This window comes from Biomphalaria glabrata, chromosome 10 (assembly GCF_947242115.1).
Source record: "Biomphalaria glabrata chromosome 10, xgBioGlab47.1, whole genome shotgun sequence".
Lineage (NCBI taxonomy): Eukaryota > Metazoa > Mollusca > Gastropoda > Planorbidae > Biomphalaria > Biomphalaria glabrata.
Genome location: NC_074720.1, coordinates 4104765 through 4125903, shown reverse-complemented (window position 1 = coordinate 4125903; position 21139 = coordinate 4104765). Strand labels below are relative to the sequence as shown.

Sequence of the window (21139 nt, the reverse complement as noted above, 5' to 3'; positions counted from 1 at the left end):
TCAGGTCATTCCCTTTTTTTTTTTTTTAAATTCTTTTTTAATAAAAAGCATTTAAAAAGCGATCACCCAGATACCCCCTTCTTTCAAACACCCCCCTCCTTTTTCCCAACTGGTCCAGGCAAGTGATAGGTTACTAGCGTTTTGAGAAAGCTAAAAGCATGAAATAGCGCTAAACAAAAACATCTGGTAAACATTTCAGATTCTAGATCTATTACACATTTAATGACACGACTGAAGCAAACTACGCTTAGTATAAGCTTTGTTCTTAAAAAAAAAAAGTATTTTGCATATTTTTCAAGTTGATCTCTGATTGGCTCAACTATCTGTATTCTATTGAACAAATGTGACGTGTACAGTATACACGTGACTTTGCTTTGGGCGCAGGACGACGAACATTGTAACTTTTTATTAGGCATTGTGTCATGTTCACAAAGGTTATATCAAAGCTTATATGTCAATGAACTGATATTTTGAAATATGTATATAAAAAGTTGGATGAAAAGTTGTCAAAACAAACGATTCAATTTTTATTTAATGACGAAAGCGTGAGTTAATAGTAGCGATTGAAGGACATTTTTAAAAAAGTAAATAACTCAGAACGACCCTTGACTTGCTGGGAGAGAAAATAGAGAGAACCACTGCTGACGACTAGAATGATGCTGATGGAACGTGCCCAAGGAAAATAACTGGTTCGCAGAGTTGGTTCAACTTGGTATTGGTCAAAACGTACCTAAACTAAATTTCGAGTCATTTTCTACGTCCGGTTTTTAAATGGGCCATTAAAAAAGGGCGGGACTCTATGCATGTCATTTTGGTTCACTCAGCAGACGACACCATTTGCCCACGCCTGTAAAATGTTATTGACAAAAAGGTGCCATGCACAAATCACACTGCTTTGTTAAGCATGACAAAATGAACAATTAACATACATTTTCTTCCGCTATTCCCATTGAATTAGTCACGTGACTAGCGAACTATAAAGAGGGGGGGGGGTTGGCTTAGGGTGGCAAGATCAACTGACGTGCGTGATTTGATGAAGTCCGGTTAGAAAACATTTGCGCAATGTTATTTTATGTTCATATGGCTTTTCTTAAAAAAGTTTTTTTTCTCCTTAAATGCTATTTATAAATAGGCCCGAGAATGTGATTCTATTTTTAGAACTGGGTGATAAGAGAAATGACACATCATCGCTTGGGTGTGTATTGAGCTGAGGACCAATACAATGGCATTTCCCACATCGTGGAAAAAAAAAAGGAGGGGGGGGGCAACCTGAAAAGTAGGAAAGGTTAGAATGCCCAAACTAAAAGATGATCGAATGGTTATTTTTATTTAAATTAAAAAGAGATTACTTATTGTGTTTTTTTTTAATGGAATCAAATTGTTACATTGTGAATAAGGTTAAGAAAAAGCAAACCTCCCCCTCTCAGACCTTGCGATCTATACAGAAGATGATGTAAAGCAGGGGTTCTCAACCTGTGGGTCGCGACCCCTTTGGGGGTCGAATGACGATTTGCCAGGGGCCGCCTAAGACCATCGAAAATATGGATTGTTTTTGTCTATTCTTCTATTGTTCTATGTGTGTGTGTGGGGGGGGGTGCGTCAGAGTGGGGGATTGTAAAAAGGGGTCGCCGAGCATAAAAGGCTGATGTAAAGGAAGCTCATCTGTTTCAACAGTTAACGAGGGTGCCACTTGGCCAGCACGACGACCAACCGCCTAACATTCCCCAAGTAATGTCAGACACCCAATAGAGTTTGGTGGACCGTGGGGCGCCTTAAAATACCGATATCCCAGTCTTAACCGAGATTCGAACCCGGGACCTCTCGGTTCGGAAGCCAAGCGCCTTACGAATTAGGTAAAACTACGTAGAAAAAAAACCTCCACAAACAAAATAAAAATCTTAAAAACTCTCATTAAAAATTAATGAATAATTACTATTAATAATGATTTCACTCTTATGACGGCCTGAAGAGTTTATTGACCAACTGTTAAGGCACATATATTTGTTTCGGAGGTTAATTTATTTATGATCTTAACTGTAACACTCATATACCTAATTCGTGACACTGTGTCAGTTAAAAGGGAAAGTGTACATTTGTGTAGGTGTCTTGGGCGACCCCAATAAAACGGCTATTCACCTCATTGAGATCCAGAATATGTTAGATTTTTCGGACGTCAATAGACAACAAACTCATCACTAGAGCGTAAGTAAAACGTCAGCACTACTTGTTAAAACTTCCTTTTTACTTTTGAAAAAAAAAAAGGCCTTTGTATATAGCGTGTTAGCTTAAGAACTAAAGTCCTTTATAAGAAAAAAATAATAAAGGAATTTCTATTGAGTTTCCCATTTGCAGCGTTCATAAATCGAACCAGTTTACATCATATAGTTACACGTACAAAAAAAGGTGAACAGGTTTATGATTTCAGAGAACGAAGCGTGCATTTAAAGGAGAAATTTTTATTTTTAAACATGTTGCCTGAGTCAGATTCTAGCTTTAATTTATCCTTCTTACAATAATAATGAAACTGATGTAGGTCCACAGATTGAAAACGAAGATTTCCTAATTTAAAAAAAAATGTGATAAAAGCTCTGATTTTAACATTTGTCAGCTACTCCGATACAAATCTTGACCAAGCTACACAAAAAACGGATCTAACGATTTTCCAATGAATTTAACAATTGTTGTATCTCGCAGAGAAAAGAATTACGTTGGCCAAATTGGGAAATCTCTTAGTATGACAGTTATAATTTTTCAAAGTAAAAAAAAAAAAAAATCTAAATTTGGCTAGAGACTTAATCTAGGTCTAGATCTGACATCGATTTTGAAAGGACTATGGCATTCTTAAAAAAAAAAAAAAAAAACCTATCGCGTTCGGGAATTTCCGAATGTAAGGCATTATTGATTCAAGAGTTTAATAAATTAATCAAGCGCTCAATAAGTTGCATAATGGAGTTTTTTTGTGTTTTTTTTTTTAAGTATTTTTAATGTTTTTAATGTTTAAGTATAATTTCTATCTTGCTTGTTACGATTTTTACCTTTAGCAAGTGACGTCAATCATGAAAGATGATAATATGAAACTGAAGAATAGAAAACGTGTTAGGTCTATAGAGACCTCCATTGAAGTCAAATAGCACAAAGCCAGTGTCATCGCCTCATCAGTTATTACAGTGCTAATAGCGACGTCTAGTATCACACAAAACAACTAGATCTACATCAACGCAAAGTAATCAACAGTTCTCACTAGATCTACATCAACGCAAAGTAGTCAACAGTTCTCACTAGATCTACATCAACGCAAAGTAGTCAACAGTTCTCAGAAAAACCACAGCTATCTTATCTACAGCTGCACGCGATAACATCATCTACACACCACTGCCCATGTGCATTGAGCTGATAGCTAGTGACTTCAGGAGATACTAATTTACTAACCATCACAGAGGCAAGAAAGCGACTCGGTATAAGACCATTGCTTGCAGTTTTGCATCTTTCTATCTTTTCTAATCAAATTTAAAACCAAACATAAACGGGAAAAAAAAAACAAAGTTGTTATCGTTAAAACTATGAGTCAGAGAGAAGTTGAAACAATCTAGAACAATGTGTCAAACTCATTCAAGCCTGACCTCCAAACTAAAAGTCCGGTATTCAAGGTTCTGAAAAACAGTTTAAGTTAGGACTTTTACGAGGGCCTGTTCCACCGCGAGGTTTCTGCATCGTTACCAGGCACTCACAGCTCATAAATTAAAGGCTGTAGATCTTCTCCCCTTACAGATCAAAATATTGGGTTCAGCGCGCCCTGTTTTAATGTTGGCACCCTTAGAGTCTTGGGATTTCAGTTTCTTAGATCTGGTTGCCGTGTTTGAAGTAGCATGTTATTTCATTCTTACACCGGATTAACTCCCATGCAAGGCAGCTCTGGACTTCTCTGTTGGCTGCTTTTTATTTCCCCCTAAAAAAAGAAAAAAAACAACCAGACCGAACAAAAAAAAACGTCAACAAGTCGTGTCTCGGCATTACCAGTTCTTCGGTCTTCATCTACAAGTCCGAGGAGCTGAGGAGCAAGCAATACATGAAACATTTTGTACTTCCCACCCTTCGTACTGCCCACCCTTCCCACAATGTAAGGGAGGAGAGGAATTTAAAAAAAAAAACATGAATATTATTCAACTAAATTTTTTTATTTGGAGGAGAAAAAAAGGGTATTCCTTTCAGACCTTGCGATCTACGAGGACAAATAGTAAGTAAAGTTCCCCCTTTCAGACCTTGTGGTCTATAGGGCAGATGATGTTAAGGTCATCCGATTCTCTGGCCTACGGTTTACGAGGGTGTCATGTGGCCAGCACAACGACCAACCGCCTTTACTTTTCCCCAACTAATGTCAGGTACCCATTAGAGCTGGGTGGACTCAGAAGCGCCCAAAAGATCCCGAAATTAAAAATCCCAGTGCTCACCAGGATTCGAACCCGGGATCCCCGGTTCAGAAGCCAAGCGCTTTACCTTTATTTTAAGCGCATCCACTACGAGGACAGATATCAGGGTCATCTGTTTCTATGGGCAACGGTTAACATAAATATAACGACCAATCGCCTTTATTTTCCCCAACAAATGTCAGATACAAAATAAAGTTGGGTGATTTTAAAGGGCGCCCTAAAAAAATCCCAAAGTCTTCACCGGGATTCGAACTCAAGCCCAAGTACTTTACCACTCGTCTACGTGGAGGAGGGTTTAACTACGTGAAGTTAAGATTTGATGTGACCATTTGTCATGACACACAGAACGAAAAAGAAAGAAAAAGAAAATGTCCAAAAAGAAACCTAAAATATCGCGTTTAAAAAAAAAAGGTAAAACAGTACATTTGTTCTACCTATTCATATCAGTACCAAAATAATCGAAATACTAGTGTCAACAGCAGATACTTAAACGGTAGTAAAGTTGACCATACGAGGAATAAAATCAGTCTTAAATTAGTTCCCCAGATACATTTTTTTTTAAATCAATAATTAATGAAGCATTTCTGAAAAGTTAATCAAAAGTGTTGTCCTCCAGGAAGAGTTTACGTGCAAAATTTCAACTCGATAGAATGAAGAGTTCAACAATAATAATTGACTCGGGTTTTTGTTGAATATGAATAAAGTGTGAGATGATTGGAATTGAAAAAGTTTTACCGTCTGCACATTTGATTACAGCGTAAGACTTACATCCCCTGCCTCTCGCTGTACACGTTAGCTCGGCGAGTTTTGTTAACTTAAGAAATCCCTCTTTATTTAGCGAGTCTATAAATTTTGGGCTTCAATTGAGAGTTAAAAGTTGTTCACTTTTATAACTGCCTCGCACTTCAGAGCTACAGGTAAGAGGCACTAGATCTAGGTCACAACAGACGTAGAACCTACTCCTTGACACCGTTATCCAAAGACAGAGTCGTGACAACTACAGATGTGAATACAATTGTGTACCGAAACACACTGCTACAAATATAAGCATCAACACACTGCTACAAATATAAGTAGCAACACACTGCTACAAATATAAGTATCAACACACTGCTACAAATATAAGTAGCAACACACTGCTACAAATATAAGTATCAACACACTGCTACAAATATAATAACACACTGCTACAAATATAAGTAAAAACACACTGCTACCAATATAGTATCAACACACTGCTACAAATATAAGTAGCAACACACTGCTACACATATAAGTATCAACACACTGCTACAAATATAGTATCAACACACTGCTACAAATATAGTATCAACACACTGCTACACATAATAGTATCAACACACTGCTACAGATATAGTACCAACACACTGCTATACATATTAAGTATCAACACACTGCTACAAATATAGTATCAATACACTGCTACAAATACAATTATCAACATACTGCAACAAATCTAGTACAATCAACTTACTACTATGCCTAAAGAGCTACCAAAACACTTCTACACACGCAATAAAAAAAAAATGAGATTATTACGTAACCAAGATAATGCAGCAGCTATCAGTCAAGAAGGTCTACAATCACATACAGGCCCTAACGTTAAAAACGATGGACAATGAATCACGCCAAAGATATGCTGCAACGATATTTCAAAGTCAACAACAAAATTTTCACTAGTAAAATCAAAGGCGTTGCGATAAGGAGGGAAGAAGGGGCGTCCCAGAAGAGGCAACATATAGATTAAGAGTTATGAAATTACTGATTAGCCTTACGAAAATATGAGGCGCCTTTGCCGTCGTTTGCAGAGGTGCCGTAACATAGTTGTTTTTAAAATTAGGATGCATTTAGATTAGAGTTTAAAATTAACCTAAACGGGTGACTTGAAATCTTGGATGTAGCAATGGCGCAGACGTTTGAATGCGCTTGAAAATACTGATGTAATGTACAACACGTTTTCAAAGGCTTCACAATAGGAAATTATGGACACGACCAGAGACAACAAGTAGCCGATACGTGGACAAGGCAAGGTGCAGGTTTAACAAGAAAACACAAGAACAAAACAAAACAGACGCAGAAATCTAGACTTAAGAGAATCTAACTCTGTGTTTGACATTTTACAAGGAAGCTGGAGACAGTCAATAGGGAGTCTGTCCAATCCGCAGAGACAACGAACTTTGTGGTAAAACAACTTATTTCTTGTTCTTTCTGTACAGAAAATGTCATCATTGAATTAGAGGTCTAGGATTCACTGAATTAGAAGTCTAGGATTCACTGAATTAGAGGTCTAGGATTCAATGAAGTATAGGTCTAGGATACATTGAAGTATAGGTCTAGGATTCACTGAATTAGAGGTCTGGGATTCACTGAATTAGAGGTCTAGTATTCACCGAAGTATAGGTGTAGGATTCGTCTGGGATTGACTGAAGCATAGGTTTAGGATTCATTGAAGTATAGGTCTGGGATTCACAGAAGTAGAGGTCTGGGATTCATTGAAGTATATGTCTAGGATTCACTGAATTAGAGGTCTGGGATTCACTAAATTAGAGGTCTGGGATTCACTGAATTAGAGGTCTAGTATTCACCGAAGTATAGGTGTAGGATTCGTCTGGGATTCACTGAAGCATAGGTTTAGGATTCATTGAAGTATATGTCTAGGATTCACTGAATTAGAGGTCTGGAATTCACTGAATTAGAGGTGTAGTTTTCACCGAAGTATAGGTGTAGGATTCGCTGAATTAGAGCTCAAGGATTCACTGAAGTATGGGTGTAGGATTCTTTGCATACATGGAAAGCACTATCCACCTCAGCCCCTCTTTTTTCCCCATTTCACTACCTGTTGGACCACGCTTGGATTGGAGCATGGACCACACTTTAATAAGGTCTACCGGGTGTCCCCAACTCACCTACAAGCTGTCAACTAAAGACACGTTTTTCCCCTAGACCAGATGTAGACTCCAAAATACAGCGATCAGTTCATAGTCACTCTGGAAGCCAAGAGATTAGTGCACACTAACTAGAGGCCTCCAATTAATCCATTACAGAAGTCCACCCACTCACTAGTGATAGGCGTTTTGTTTCACGTAAACCACATAGATCTAGATCGACTAATATCCTTGTAAATTCATACAAATAAGATGCGGCGGCTACTAACAGCATTCCAATCACAGCCCATTCAAAAAGCGACACGCATTGAATGACTAGATCTAAAATATTTAGAACAAGAGGAAACTATTTACAACCACGCCGATACTATCACACACATGACAAAACATCGCATTTACTGTCGACAGGGTCACGTGACACTCAATAGCAGAGACAAAACGACAGGAGATAGGGATGGCATTACCTAGGTGTGGCACACGAGAGTAGGCAATAACTCTGGAAAGAAGGGGGTGTGGGGTGGGGACTCAAGTACTGTCATAAACTGTATTACAAGTCTGTAAAAGTAGATAACACACCTGGAATGTATGGACGGATCTCACATTCTGTTAAGGTCTTAATACCCATCAGAGATGACACTATTCAATATTACGAAATATATATTTTGAGACTTCAATATGATGTCTTAAAAGTCACAAAAATATATCCTTCATCTATTCTATTCCTTAGTCCTTGGGGCACCACACAAGATCCGCCGACCGTATTTCTCCATTCCTCTTTGTCTTTTGCCTTGGGTAGAATTTCTTTTAATGACAGGGCCTGTCCATTCAATTTCAGTACCAAAAATTTCAATCTAGAAACTGGACGCAGTGGTCAACTGCAAGATAATGTTTAGAGTGGCTAGTACAGGGTGTAGAAAATCTGTCGACATAAAAGACGAAGCGCGGCCTGAACCTACATAGCACCATAATAGTATCAAATTATAATCGTAATATAATTTATAAATCAGATAATAAGATAATGGTAATTACTATCATAAAAAAAATATTTTTATAAAACACCAAATGAACACTGATAGAAAGAATAGACAAAAAAAACCCCTATCAAATCAGAAGAAATATTAGTCCAAAAAGAAAGGTAATTTTGTTTTTTAATTCATTAACCATATAACCACACCACCAAAAAAAAAAAAAGCAGTACACCCACAGGCCAAAGAAACCACAAAAATGGAACCATAGGCAAAAGACTGTGACTGTCAATGTATGATTATTAGGCACACTGGCACATTTTAGGCCATGAAGATAGGTTAAACCTACAAGGTCAGGCTAGGGCTTGAAAACAGGTTTAAACCTGCGTTAATATGACGTCGCGGAAGCGCAGTGGCTGAGTGGTAAAGAGCTTCCAAACCTGGGGTCCCGGGTTCGAATCCTGGTGAAGAATGGAATTTTTACTTTCGGGGTCTTAGTGCGCCTCTGAGTCCAGCCAGCTCTAATGGGAACCTGACATTAGTTGGGGAAAGTAAAGGCGGTTGCGCTGGCAATATGACACCCTCGTTAACCGTGGACCACAGAAATAGATAAACTTTACATCATCTGCCCCATAGATCGCAAGGTCTGAAAGGGAAACTTTACTTAATGTGACGTCACACTAGGGCATGAAGTAAGTCTATACGGCGTGAAGAAAAATGGTGGCGGGGATAAGCTGAAACAAGTCCAGAGACTATTGTAATCAGAACTGTGTAGCCTATAGCTAAATGTTCTGATTCAAACCTGGAGCTAGCACATCATGTCGACGCATACTATGCTGCGTGTAGGACTTGTTTATCAAACATACATCTCTGCCCATGCATGCCGTTGTCCTGCGGGTGGTACAGCGCCAATTGGCTAGCCCGTGAAAGGCTCTGCAGGCTGTGACAGCCCAGACTAAAAGACGGCGCGATAACGGCAAGGAAATAATTAGACAAGCGCACGCATGCGTAACAAAATGACTGCAGCATTATAAAAAAAAAAAGGATTTCTTTAAAAAAAATGTGGGGAGTTTTTTTTAGTTCTAGCATATCTAACATTACATAAAATTTTTTGACGGGAAGAAATGACAGTTCAAAATTTAAAAACAAAGCAAGATTACTAAGACAGTTTGTATGGAAACACAAACTGAAAATCGGCCCCCGAAGTGGTCTGTCTACCTAGAGGTTCGAATACGGGACTTCTGGTTCCAAGTGCTTTACCACTCAGCCACAGCATCTCCATATATTCATTTAGCGTACACATATTTTTTACAATAATAATTATTAAAACCTTATCCATACATTCAAAATTAATAACATGTTACATGTAATAAAGAGAAACTAAAAAAGATTTATTCTTCTTACAAAATTAGACAAATTAGCAACACGAAAAAAAAAATTTCTTGACCTATTTTAGTTAGGTAGTGAGCTAGCTAGAAATGACTTGAAAGACTTGGAGTTGGTCTACTTGGACCAGGCATTCCCCTCGCAAAATAAAAAATTAATATCTCCATTGTCATTTGTAATACAAACTAGACATAAATCTAGCTAGATCTAGACCTAGTTTTAGATCTAAATCTAGATTCAAGATCTAAGTCTAGGTCTAGAACTACAGATCTAAGTATAGATCTAGAAATAGATCTAAGTCTAGTTTAGAATTAGATCAAATTCTAGATCTAGATCTAGAATCTTGATCTAGAATCTACTATATCTAGACTAGAACTCGTATGAATGTACACGTTTAATCTTTAAATTACTAGACCTAGGCCAATGTTATGATCATGAATAGTAGGCCTTTTGTTACCGGGTAATGCTATTGCTAATGGTGTAGGCCATAGTATGCTGTTCGTATCCGATTCATTTCTTAATGTGATACTATTGTTTAAATAATAAATAAATCTGCACCCCTAAGCTGTCAGAAGATAAGTTATTGCCTTAATAATTAAAGTTTTGTTCGAATTATGAATACATTTATTATAAATATATCTAGATCTGAGCTCTATTTAGACTTATTGAGACTGTCAAGTGTAGGCCCCTATAATGAGGATATGTCCAAACTGCACGCTACAAAAGTAGTTTGTTAGTTTTGAAACTTATAACTAAAACGAAGTTCGTATCAAAATTATTTTATTAAAACAACATTTGAATCAGTATTCTATTCAATGAGTTAGTTAATAAATGGAAAATATATTTTATAATGAACCATTAACCATTGTGACCTTAGATGCACATTTTTTGTAACAATGAGCGAATCTATGAATGAAGCTTGAGTTATTAATGAAGAAGTCAATGACCTTTTTTAAAAATAAAAAAAAAGTTACCTCCCCTGAAGTTTTTCATTTAAGAGTGGAGTAATTTTTTGAAAAATCTGCTTGCATATATAATTTTAAAAATTTGATGGTTAACATTCGGAAAAGAAAAAAGTAGCCGTTGCATCAGAACTTTGAATGATCTAAAATATTATGTCCGATTTTCATTTTTTCTTCTAGTTTCTGAGATATAAAAGGGACGGACGGACGACAGATGGACAAACAGGTCACACAAAACTAAAAGCGTCTTTTCCCCTTTCGGGAGCCGCTAAAAAGCTTTGGTAACGAGATTAAATATAAATAATACAAGTAATGGAAATGACGTAATTACCGGATACCTTGGAAACATAGAAGAAAATATCACACACACACACGAAGGATTTTTAAAAAATTGTTGGCCATTGGTGGCCATTGGGTAGAACGTTGCACTGCAGAGGTTGGAACTCGGGATCTCAAACATCCAGCACTCTGAATAACAACAAAATGTCATTGAAAGTGGGTCACATCCTGGTTACATTACAAATCATGTATTTGAAAAATATTTTCTTTAATACTCGGTCCAAGAGGCAAACTTAAATGCCTTTCTTAAAAAGGGTTACCAAAATTAGCATAAAGATTATCAGAAAGAAATCCAGACATTTTTACTTTAATACCAATCGGGATCTTTGGGCGCCTCTGAGTCCACCCAGCTCTAGGTATCTGTCATTAGTTAGGGAAACGTAAAGGCGGTTGGTCGTTGTGCTGGCCACATGACACCCTCGTTAACCGTAGGCCACAGCAACAGATGACCTTTACATCATCTGCCCTATAGGCCACAAGGTCTGAAAGGCGAACTTTACTTACATTTTACCATACGATCATAGATCAAAATGTATTAATACCTAGACAAACGCTCAATGTCAACAATAGGTTTCACTATCTCGTGAGCGGCGGCCAACGACAAAGGCTCCGTCTCAGTCCGCGCACCAATATTGTTGTAAGTATATTGATCTGTCCCCCGACCGTGACAATAGGGCGACGTAGGTAATACCTGATCAGCTGTAGGGGATCACGTTCCTTGCCGGGCGTTTTCCAGTCCGGCAGCTTAGGTCACGTCGGAAAATAAATAGGGCAACGAGTGGACAAAGGAAACAAGAGGCTGTGTGTATGTGTGAGGTGGTAAACATTTTGATAAGATTAAATGCTAATTTCCTTCTTAATTTTATTTTGTATTATTTAACTCTTTCTCTCCTAACTAATGATACCAGCGTTGTTTCCACCAGAATTTGGTAAATAATTACGGAGAGAAAGAGTTAAGACTGTGCATGTACTGTCATTATTTATACACAAAGACAACTAACTAACCAGATGTCAGGAAATTCTCCGTGTTTGACGTCTGTAAACCCGTGTCAATTTTGTTTTGTTTTAAATAAATAGCCTTTTTTCCCCCTCTCTAAATAAAAATAAATGTAAAAAAAAAACACACTAAATCTTTCAAAGCCAACATAACTAGTAAAAACTTAGGAAAAAACTTAAACTATTTGTACACGATTTTTACACAAGTTTTTAGTTTAGACCAAAACGTAAGTCCAACCTATTGGTCCACTTTGTGTGTGTGTGTGTCTGTTTTTGTGTTTTGTTTCCTTGTTTTTTTTTTGTCGAAAAAAAAAAAACTACGCCTATCGGATCCCAACACTAACTTTGGCGACGCTAAATTCGGATATCACAGAAGTAATATCATTACATACATTGTATTGTCTCATTATATACATTAACAGCGCTAACTTGAAGCATTATCATTATTCATATTATCAACAGCACTGAATAGACTTCAGACCTTGAACTTCGTGGGTCGGATCTCTGGCGACACATTCATTAACATAATATATCAGAATTCTGTGGACCGAGGGTCAATTTATCTTTCAATCAGACCAGAAGGGTCAAATTCAAATCTCACCTGCCTCCCATCTCACCCTGCCCCACCCCCTGGCAAATATATCCGCACACTCTAAATCTACTCAATGTCACCAAGGTCTATCTAGAAAAAAAAAAAGGAAAGGGGGGTGGGGGGCTAAAGGAAACAGTCCAATGTGAACGTTTTATATCAAGCGGTGGGGGGTGGGAGGCGAGGAAAGAAGTTCAATAAAAACAATTGAATCATACATTTTTAGAGGACACAAGTACGATGATAAAATTAGTAAGGATGATGACATTGAGTACGATGATGACATTATGTACGATGATGACAATAGTAAGGATGATGACATTATGTACGATGATGACATTGAGTACGATGATGACATTATGTACGATGATGACATTGAGTACGATGATGACATTATGTACGATGATGACATTATGTACGATGATGACATTGAGTACGATGATGACATTATGTACGATAATGATAATAGTAAGGATGATGACATTATGTACGATGATGGCATTGAGTACGATGATGACATTATGTACGATGATGACATTGAGTACGATGATGACATTATGTACGATGATGACATTATGTACGATGATGACATTGAGTACGATGATGACATTATGTACGATGATGACAATAGTAAGGATGATGACATTATGTACGATGATGACATTGAGTACGATGATGACATTGAGTACGATGATGACAATAGTAAGGATGATGACATTATGTACGATGATGACATTGAGTACGATGATGACATCATGTACGATGATGACATTGAGTACGATGATGACATTATGTACGATGATGACATTATGTACGATGATGACATTGAGTACGATGATGACATTATGAACGATGATTGCTGAGTAAGTACGATGAGATGACTGTTCAGCAAAACGTAGCGTTGCATCCATACAACTGTTATTTGAACATTACCCAAAGACCAGTTCATATTATAGTGTCTGAATATGGGATGTGCGTCTGGAAGGCTTGGTTACATAACAAGGGGCTCGAGTATAGCTGTGTTACCTGAGCCCCTCAAGGCTACAACGAAACCCTCGACCATATACCCTTCACCCACTGGTCCACAAATGAAATTGGACCTTAGCGCACTGAGCATGCTGTAACCTTGAAAGTTGCGCTATATAAAAGCAAAAAAAAAAAAAAAATTTCAAAAAGTCCATATCACATTACAGTATACAAATATCTATTTCACATTACAGTATAAAATGTCTATTTCACATTGCAGTAGTTGAGTATTATAAAAATGCACATGTCACATTACAGTAGATAAGTATTATAAAAATGTCCAATTCACTTTGAGCAACCTAAACACAACCAGTATTCGTTTCACTTAATGACGACCATCTCTTCGATATAAATACTGTTGCGATAAATAAAAATATAATCGATTCCCCCTCAACAGAACGAAGTCTGGTGTGTACGACTATTAATGCGCTACATTTCTTAGCAGAAACCCAATCGAGTTCACGTGTTCGTTATGCGATAATACTCGTCTGTGTTAACGGTGCAATGGCTTCCGAGATTTAATGAAGAATCGATGTCAGGTGCTGTAGAGTTAACCAGAACTTGGATACCACGATACCCGTCGATTACTCAAGTAGATCTTAGCTCAGCGTTACAGAGCTACTGAGGCCCTTAAGTAGAAGCGATAAATAAGTTGTGAGGACTAGAAATATGAGGAGCTCAAAGTGTCAATGTCGCAATGAGAGAGTGTTTGTTGTCGTAGAATATATATCAATTAGATTTGGAGTAACCGAGAAATTTGATGGTAGTACGGAGAGGCAGAGAGATTTCTTGTCGGTGTGGGAGGGGGTGGGGGTGACCGTGAGACGCGAACCTATTCCTCACTGTCTTTTGCCTTGTTTAAAACCTCTTTCAATGGCAGGCCCGTCCATTCTTTTATGTTGTCCTCCCATCGCTTTCCCTGTCTGTCTCCTCTTCTTTTTCCTGGTACTGTTCCCTGAAGGAAGGTCTTTGCGAGCCCAGAAGATCTTGTAATATGGCCATTGATTTTGAGCTTGGGTTTTTTTCACAATAGTTAGCAGGTCATCATTGGGTTAGCGCTGCAGTAACCCTGTCTCTAATCTCTTGGTTTGTGATGTGGTCTTTGAACGTGATATCAAGGATCCTTCTAAACTAAAGCAACTCCGAAAAGTACAACATTAAAAGGGTATAAATGTAAATGAGCATAAAGACAATGGAACCGATGCCTGGACAGCCAGTTAGTGACACAGACATCCAAATTCACTTCAGTAAACGAAGGACCACACTACGGCGCGAAATCGACTCCAATCCATTAGAAAACAGTAAGCTTAGTCGTACACGAGAGAAAAAGGTTTAATCTTGTTATGTGTAGGAGACGTGGAAATTGAGGCACTCCTGTTATCATCATGTCCTGATAATCAATAACGTATCACGCCCGAGCTGTAGCTACATAAACAAATGACATGTAGCGTTTAATCGTGCATTTAGACAACGGTATATCACCTATCAAGTCAATTGGTCAAGCATGGCTGAGTGGACACCAAAGTAAAGTAAAAAAAATTTTTTTTAAAGTACCCCTTTTAGACTTTGCGGTCTAGACGGCAGATTATGTAAAGGTCATTCTATATGGTAGATAAAATGGGTTTTATGTGGCCAGCACAACGACCAACCGCCCTTACTTTCCCCAACTAAAGTCAGGTACCCATTAGAGCTGGGTGGACTCAGAGGCGAGAGTTTCCTAAAAATCCGGAAATTCAAAATGCCGGTCATCGCCGAGATCCGAACCCATGGCCTCTCGTTTCGGAAGCCAAGTGCCTTACCCCTCAGCCACCACGCACGACCACCAAGTGACATCGGAATTCCAAAGTGACATGGGATGATCTGGTCAGCAACAAGGTGCCTGGACAGTTTAGTTGTTTTCGTAATGCTGAAAGGTATACAGTGCTCCCGAGTAACACTTCGATAGTAAATATCGATCTCCTTGTGTAACGGAGACGTGGGAACTTTGATGTCAAACTCACTGGGGAACGAGTTTAGGTAAGTCCTTGACTGAGCAGAGTGTGTACGCAAGGCTACGGGAAGTTTTTATTAAACAGACAATGTTTTTAGGACGGAGGGGTTAAAAGAGGGTGTCATGTGGCCAGCACATCAACTAACGTTATGTCAGGTGCTTATCAGACTTCGGTGGAGTCTAGAGAAACAGGAAGAGCTGAATATCACCTGCTCACCAAGGATCGCAAAAAGGTGGGGGGGGGGGGGGCGGATGAAGTGTTGATGATGGGGTGTTGATAATCGTTTTGTCACAATGGGAATGTGTACCAGGAGCGGCAAGATATGTTCAGTGAAACATTAACTCGTAGATGTTTAACTACGTACGTACCTGAAGGAAGAGATACGACACATTCAACAGTAGCTGGGTCATAGGTCTATGGATCTAACACTTACAGACATTAGGAAGTAGTAATTACTGTTTTCTATTGTCTCCCCTCCTTTAAGTAATCCACCCCTCTCTCATCTTTCTCGACTCGGCTGAGGTCAAGAATTTTGAGTTTTAAATATGGTGACGACCATCATTCATACATTATTTAATCACAAATATTATTGAGGAAAAAAAAACGTGAGGAATATTTTTCTTGAATTTTTGTTACAAATTTGTTGTGTTTTTTTTTTATTTAATTCGACTAACAATGACTAAAACTGGACAAAGAAAATTCACTTGTCACCAGTATTTAATGGAAAGGATCAGATTACATTGGGCAGGTCGCCTCAGCAGAATGCCAGAGAACAGAAGCAGCCAAGAATGTTCTCCGGCAGAAATCAACAGGCAGGTGCCCCAAAGGCGGACCTCGAGCACGGTGGTGTAGAGGCCGGTCCACGGTAGCTAAAGGTCCGGGCACGGAGACGTAAAGCGCAGGATAGATCAGAATCTGAGAATGAGGAGATACGCCAAAGCAGGCCTGGGGCTCTCCATGGGCTGTAGTGCCAGTGGGATGGATAGTATTTAATAGAAGGGATGACAGAAATCGCACAAATATGATATAACAAAACACATTATAATCAAGGCTATAAAAGATACAAATGTTGTTGTTTTTTTTTTAAACATATTTTGACAAGAGACTGGCCTAAAAGGCTGGCCTAAGAAAGATGAGCACAGCACAAAAAGGACAAGCAAGTCAACACCATGCCTACCTAGTCAAGGCGCGATCCCTCATAGTAAGTTAATCCAACAATGAATTGAATGTTTTTACTATCCTATGGATTTGGTCTGTGTCACTTGTTCAGCATATAGACTTTTGTTTCACTAGAAATCCTACAATGGTTCAGAAACACAACAAAAGAACTGGCTGAACGTGTTCTGTGCCTTCGTTCACTAGTCTCACGGACCAATTCGGGAAGCACGGCTGTAACAACACGGCTTGGTTATACAAAAGCCCACATACCACATTTATAACTAGATCTAAATCTACATATAACCTTAAACCTATATATACCAAAGAGGGCAAAATACCTTACAATATATACTTTAGTTGATTCTTGATATTAGAAGATTATGTAAATTAAACAAAAACACTGTATATCTATATCAAAAGAGCAATAAGAATAACTTTATTTAAAGACCTTATATAAAACGTGATATTACAAAAATAGTATGCGGCGAACAGGTAAAGTTTAGATCTACACTCTGGCAATTTTTTAAAAAATGTACTACTGGCCAGGTATTCTAGATCTGAAACACGCTACGGTAAGACAGTAAACTTGATACCATTTATTACCGCCCCTTGTTTTCAACGGCCCTAATTATAATCGCGCCGAGGCACACCTTCCCCCACCTTTTTTTTTTCATCTGAAACTAAAAATAGCCAACACAGTTATGTGTAACAATAATACATCTCCAGGTAGGTAGTACCAGCAAACAAACAGCCAAACATCAGACCATCCAAACAACACAAGAACACGCCCTAAGCAGCTAAGCCCCCCCAAAAATACGACGACGACAGTCGAAACTTGTCGAACACGAGTAGACCAGTGTGTGTGTGCGTGTGGTGGGAGTGTGTGTGCGTGGTGGGAGTGTGTGTGTGTGTGTGTCTACCTGGATTACGTGGTTCTACCTTTCATTGATGTCCAGGGAGGCTTGCGGGCGGGGGGGGGGGGAGAAGATTTTATTTATTGTGGTATTCGGGAAAGTGGAGGCGAGGAATTTCGGCACAAGGCACTAACATTTCTACAGTCGAGGTCCTCAAACAGACGCCCATCTGCCTAATAGTATACAGACAAAGGTATCTGTCTTACAATTCAATAAGAGAGACAACCCATCTACAACAGGTATGGACTTCGTCTCGGAGGCTTACATCTGGGAGTGTTAGAAATATAATTTAGAATAGCCTTGTATTTATGTTTAAGGGTTTTAACTCTTTCTCTCCGTAATTATTGTCCTCTTTTTGAGAGTATTATTCCTTTTGCTCATTTGTATTTCACTCTCCTGTTAGGGTTAAACTTCAATATTTTATTTTTGTTATTTCTAATCAGAAAATGTTAGATTTGATATTGCTGGAGAAAGCATACTCTTGTTAATGTAACACAAATTAAAGTTTAGAAATCCAAAAATCGATTTAGTTGAATGGGGGTCAAATCGAGGTTGGCATGGTCCATTAGAAGAGAAAGAGTTAAAATGTGAACTAGAACGAAGACACTATGTACTTTTTTTTTCATGAGTTATAATGAGCCCATTCGGTGAAAGAATTCAGAGAGCTAGAACAGCTCAAAACTAGAATGGGCGGTGCTTTATGCAAACATCAACATTCGCATCAAAAAATTGAATGGCGACGCTTGACCGGCACCTGCTTCCTGTGTGACATCATTTCTCTGTTGACGTCATCACGTTCACAAGGACATGCGCACTGTGCTGCACCATTCAACAGAAACACCACGATCATAAAGGGGTACAACTCATACGGTACATCCCCAAAAAGATTCTTATAGAAATCACAATGACAATAATACTTACCAACAATATAGAAAACAAACAAACAAACACAAAGCAATGATCTTTCCTCAGGGATGACTCCCGAATCCATTCGGATGTTTGGGTAGAGCTGCAAGGCGGCAGAAGTTTGAATTCAATGACAAAGTGTAGCGCATAAAGAACCGCCATTTTATTCAAACCAATCGCCGAGATAATAATCATTTAGCTATTTAGATAGAGTAAAATTACAAATTAGCTTCGACGGACAGGCCACGGGGTCCACATTCCATTTTGAAAATGCTTAACATCACTATGAATGACCCGATGCCGAGACAGTGTGTCCAAGCATGAAAAACTCCGATGCTTGCTACATAAATCAACTCAGGACAGCCCATTGTCAACCTCAACAACTGTAAATAAACGCTTTAATGGATCGCAGCATAGAAGGAAATGACACAGCAGACATACTGGCCCAAGATGGGAGAAGGAATGAGCTATCGAAAATCGCACTCTACCCGAAAGAACTGAAGAAAATAATAGAGAGTAGAATACGCCGAAAATGGACAAGCTCTCGTCTATAGTTCAAGAAAAAAACGAAGTCTGTTACACAGCTGGCGTCAAATGTTTCCACTCCGAACCAGGCCCTACGGAAAGAAGCAACACAAGCTCCGGAAACTGAAACTGGGAACGAGCGACATTAGCCCTTGCATATCGAGAGGCCCAAACAAGGTGGTGTTAATTACTATAATTATTATTTAGTACTATTACTAATTATTGTATCATTATTATTTTACTTTGTATTAACATTGTGTAGGAAATAGGGACTATGGGCGTTACAGAATGAGGCTGGGTATGGAGGACAGAATGAGAGGAGTGAAGTTAGAGAGGGAGGGAGGGATACTGAGAGTAAGAAAAAGGGAGAGGAGATTTATAAGGAAAGTATTATTATTATTATTATAGCTTTTATATAGCGCTACTTTCATGCTTATAGCATGCTCAGAGCGCTTTGGTCCAATCTCATTTGTGGACCAGTTGGGGGTGGGAGGGGGGGGGGAGGGGGTATCTAGGAAATGGTTTTCCGTGCTGCCTTTAGGCGCTCAGTAAACACAACTCTGCCCGAGTCGGGTGTCGAACATCGAGCCCCCTTCTAGGTAACCAAGACAAGCCAAGTTCAAGCGCACTTAGCCTCTCGACCACGTTTCGTAGTGATATGTTTACTAATTAGCGTTATTCGTGTAGTGTTATTATTTGTAATTCTTGACTGCCTTTGTGGCAAAACAAACGAACCCCAAAACACACCTATCGAAGAAATCAATACGCCTGATCTGAAAACCACTGGACAGCTAATCAAATAAAGGACTGGTCATCTCAAGCCTCCAACATGAACATGAAAAGTTAAAAGAAGAGTATAAAACTAATTAAAAGTCAATTAAGTTCCTTTGTGAATGCTTCACAGGACACTGTCTCAAAAAGTCACAAGTTGGAGAGTCCTAGTGATTCCCATTGGAAAGAGAAGGCTCATGTCTTAGAGAATCAAGTCATCCCAAGTTTCTAAGAAAACAAGTCTAAAAAAAATAATTCTTAATTAAATATGGCGGGATGCAATCATCCAATAACGGATGATACAGTATGATAATAATAATAATAATAATTTAATGAACATAGTGCTGTTAACAAACGTAATATCGGCTCAGTGCGCTGTGAAAACATTACAAACCCAATCACGTGAGCTAAAAGGGACAAAGTAATCGAAAAACATTTGAAGCGACAAATTTTGATGTCAGCACATATTTCACTTGGTTGACGTCAAAACAAAAGCAACATTGCATTTTCTTTGAGTTCTTTTTCAGTCAAACCTAAAGACCTGTTAGATAAAAGCCGAAGCCACGGTGGGGCTGTGCCTAAAACAACTGGACCCATGATAAAGATGTACCAGTTAGGTCAGAAGTTTGATCTCGTTCTAAAAAAAAACAACCAAAAAAAACTTAGATCTGTGTGCAGCTTAGAAAACAAAAACCAAGTTTTCATTTATGAAAAGACAAAACGAAAAAAAGGGATCTCTAGTGACAAGTGTGAGAGCATTCCAAGGTGACGCATGAGCGGGTGTGTTCATTCAGACGGGTCTCTCCCAAGGGTATGTCGATCTTATGATAAAACAGTCTTGAAATCTACGTGCGACACGCGTGTGTGTGTGTGCCAGTGTGTGTGTGTGTGTGAAGTTTACCTGGCAAACATCCCCTCCCCCCCCCGGTCTATAAAATGAGGACGTTTTCTCCTTCGTGTCTGTACATAGACATATATGGGGGCTTCCTCCTCCTCCTCTAGCCCACTAGCCGCATAACCAGGCGACGTTTTATCAGACATTCATAACCAGGCGACGTTTTATCAGACATTCAATCACGCTGATAAGAACAAAATAAAGGAACACCAAATAAACACAACATAATAACATTTTCAGGGAAGTTTTTCTTTAGTCTTAGGTGATACCTTTTTTTTTGTAAGCACTCTTATTCAAGCATGATGGCTTCATTTAGAGTATACTGTCCTCTTTTCGCGAGGCGTGTGACTATAGCATCGTGGTAAGGATCTTGGCTTTCGACC

The 21139-nt window shown here is 38.7% G+C and overlaps 1 protein-coding gene across 11 annotated transcripts in view; it reads right to left on the bottom strand.

Annotated features, from left to right (window-relative positions):
* The window catches only part of LOC106067622 (epidermal growth factor receptor kinase substrate 8-like protein 1), a 103347-nt gene that overhangs the window by 67580 nt on the left and 14628 nt on the right, over positions 1 to 21139 (bottom strand). Inside the window, exons 1-2 of one of the 11 annotated variants that reach the window (XM_056044818.1) lie at positions 17483 to 17590; positions 16765 to 16976 (exon numbers count right to left, since the gene is read on the bottom strand). The exons of 5 other annotated variants lie outside the window; for them this stretch is intronic. In XM_056044818.1, coding sequence (XP_055900793.1) covers positions 16765 to 16787 — 23 coding nt within the window. In that variant the 5' untranslated portion in view covers positions 16788 to 16976; positions 17483 to 17590. Of the gene's footprint in view, positions 1 to 3035; positions 3456 to 5162; positions 5189 to 5922; positions 5970 to 5992; positions 6017 to 7354; positions 7494 to 16764; positions 16977 to 17482; positions 17591 to 21139 lie in introns of those variants that run through there. 5 more of the 11 variants (XM_056044821.1, XM_056044823.1, XM_056044822.1 and 2 more) reach the window with 5 other exon arrangements.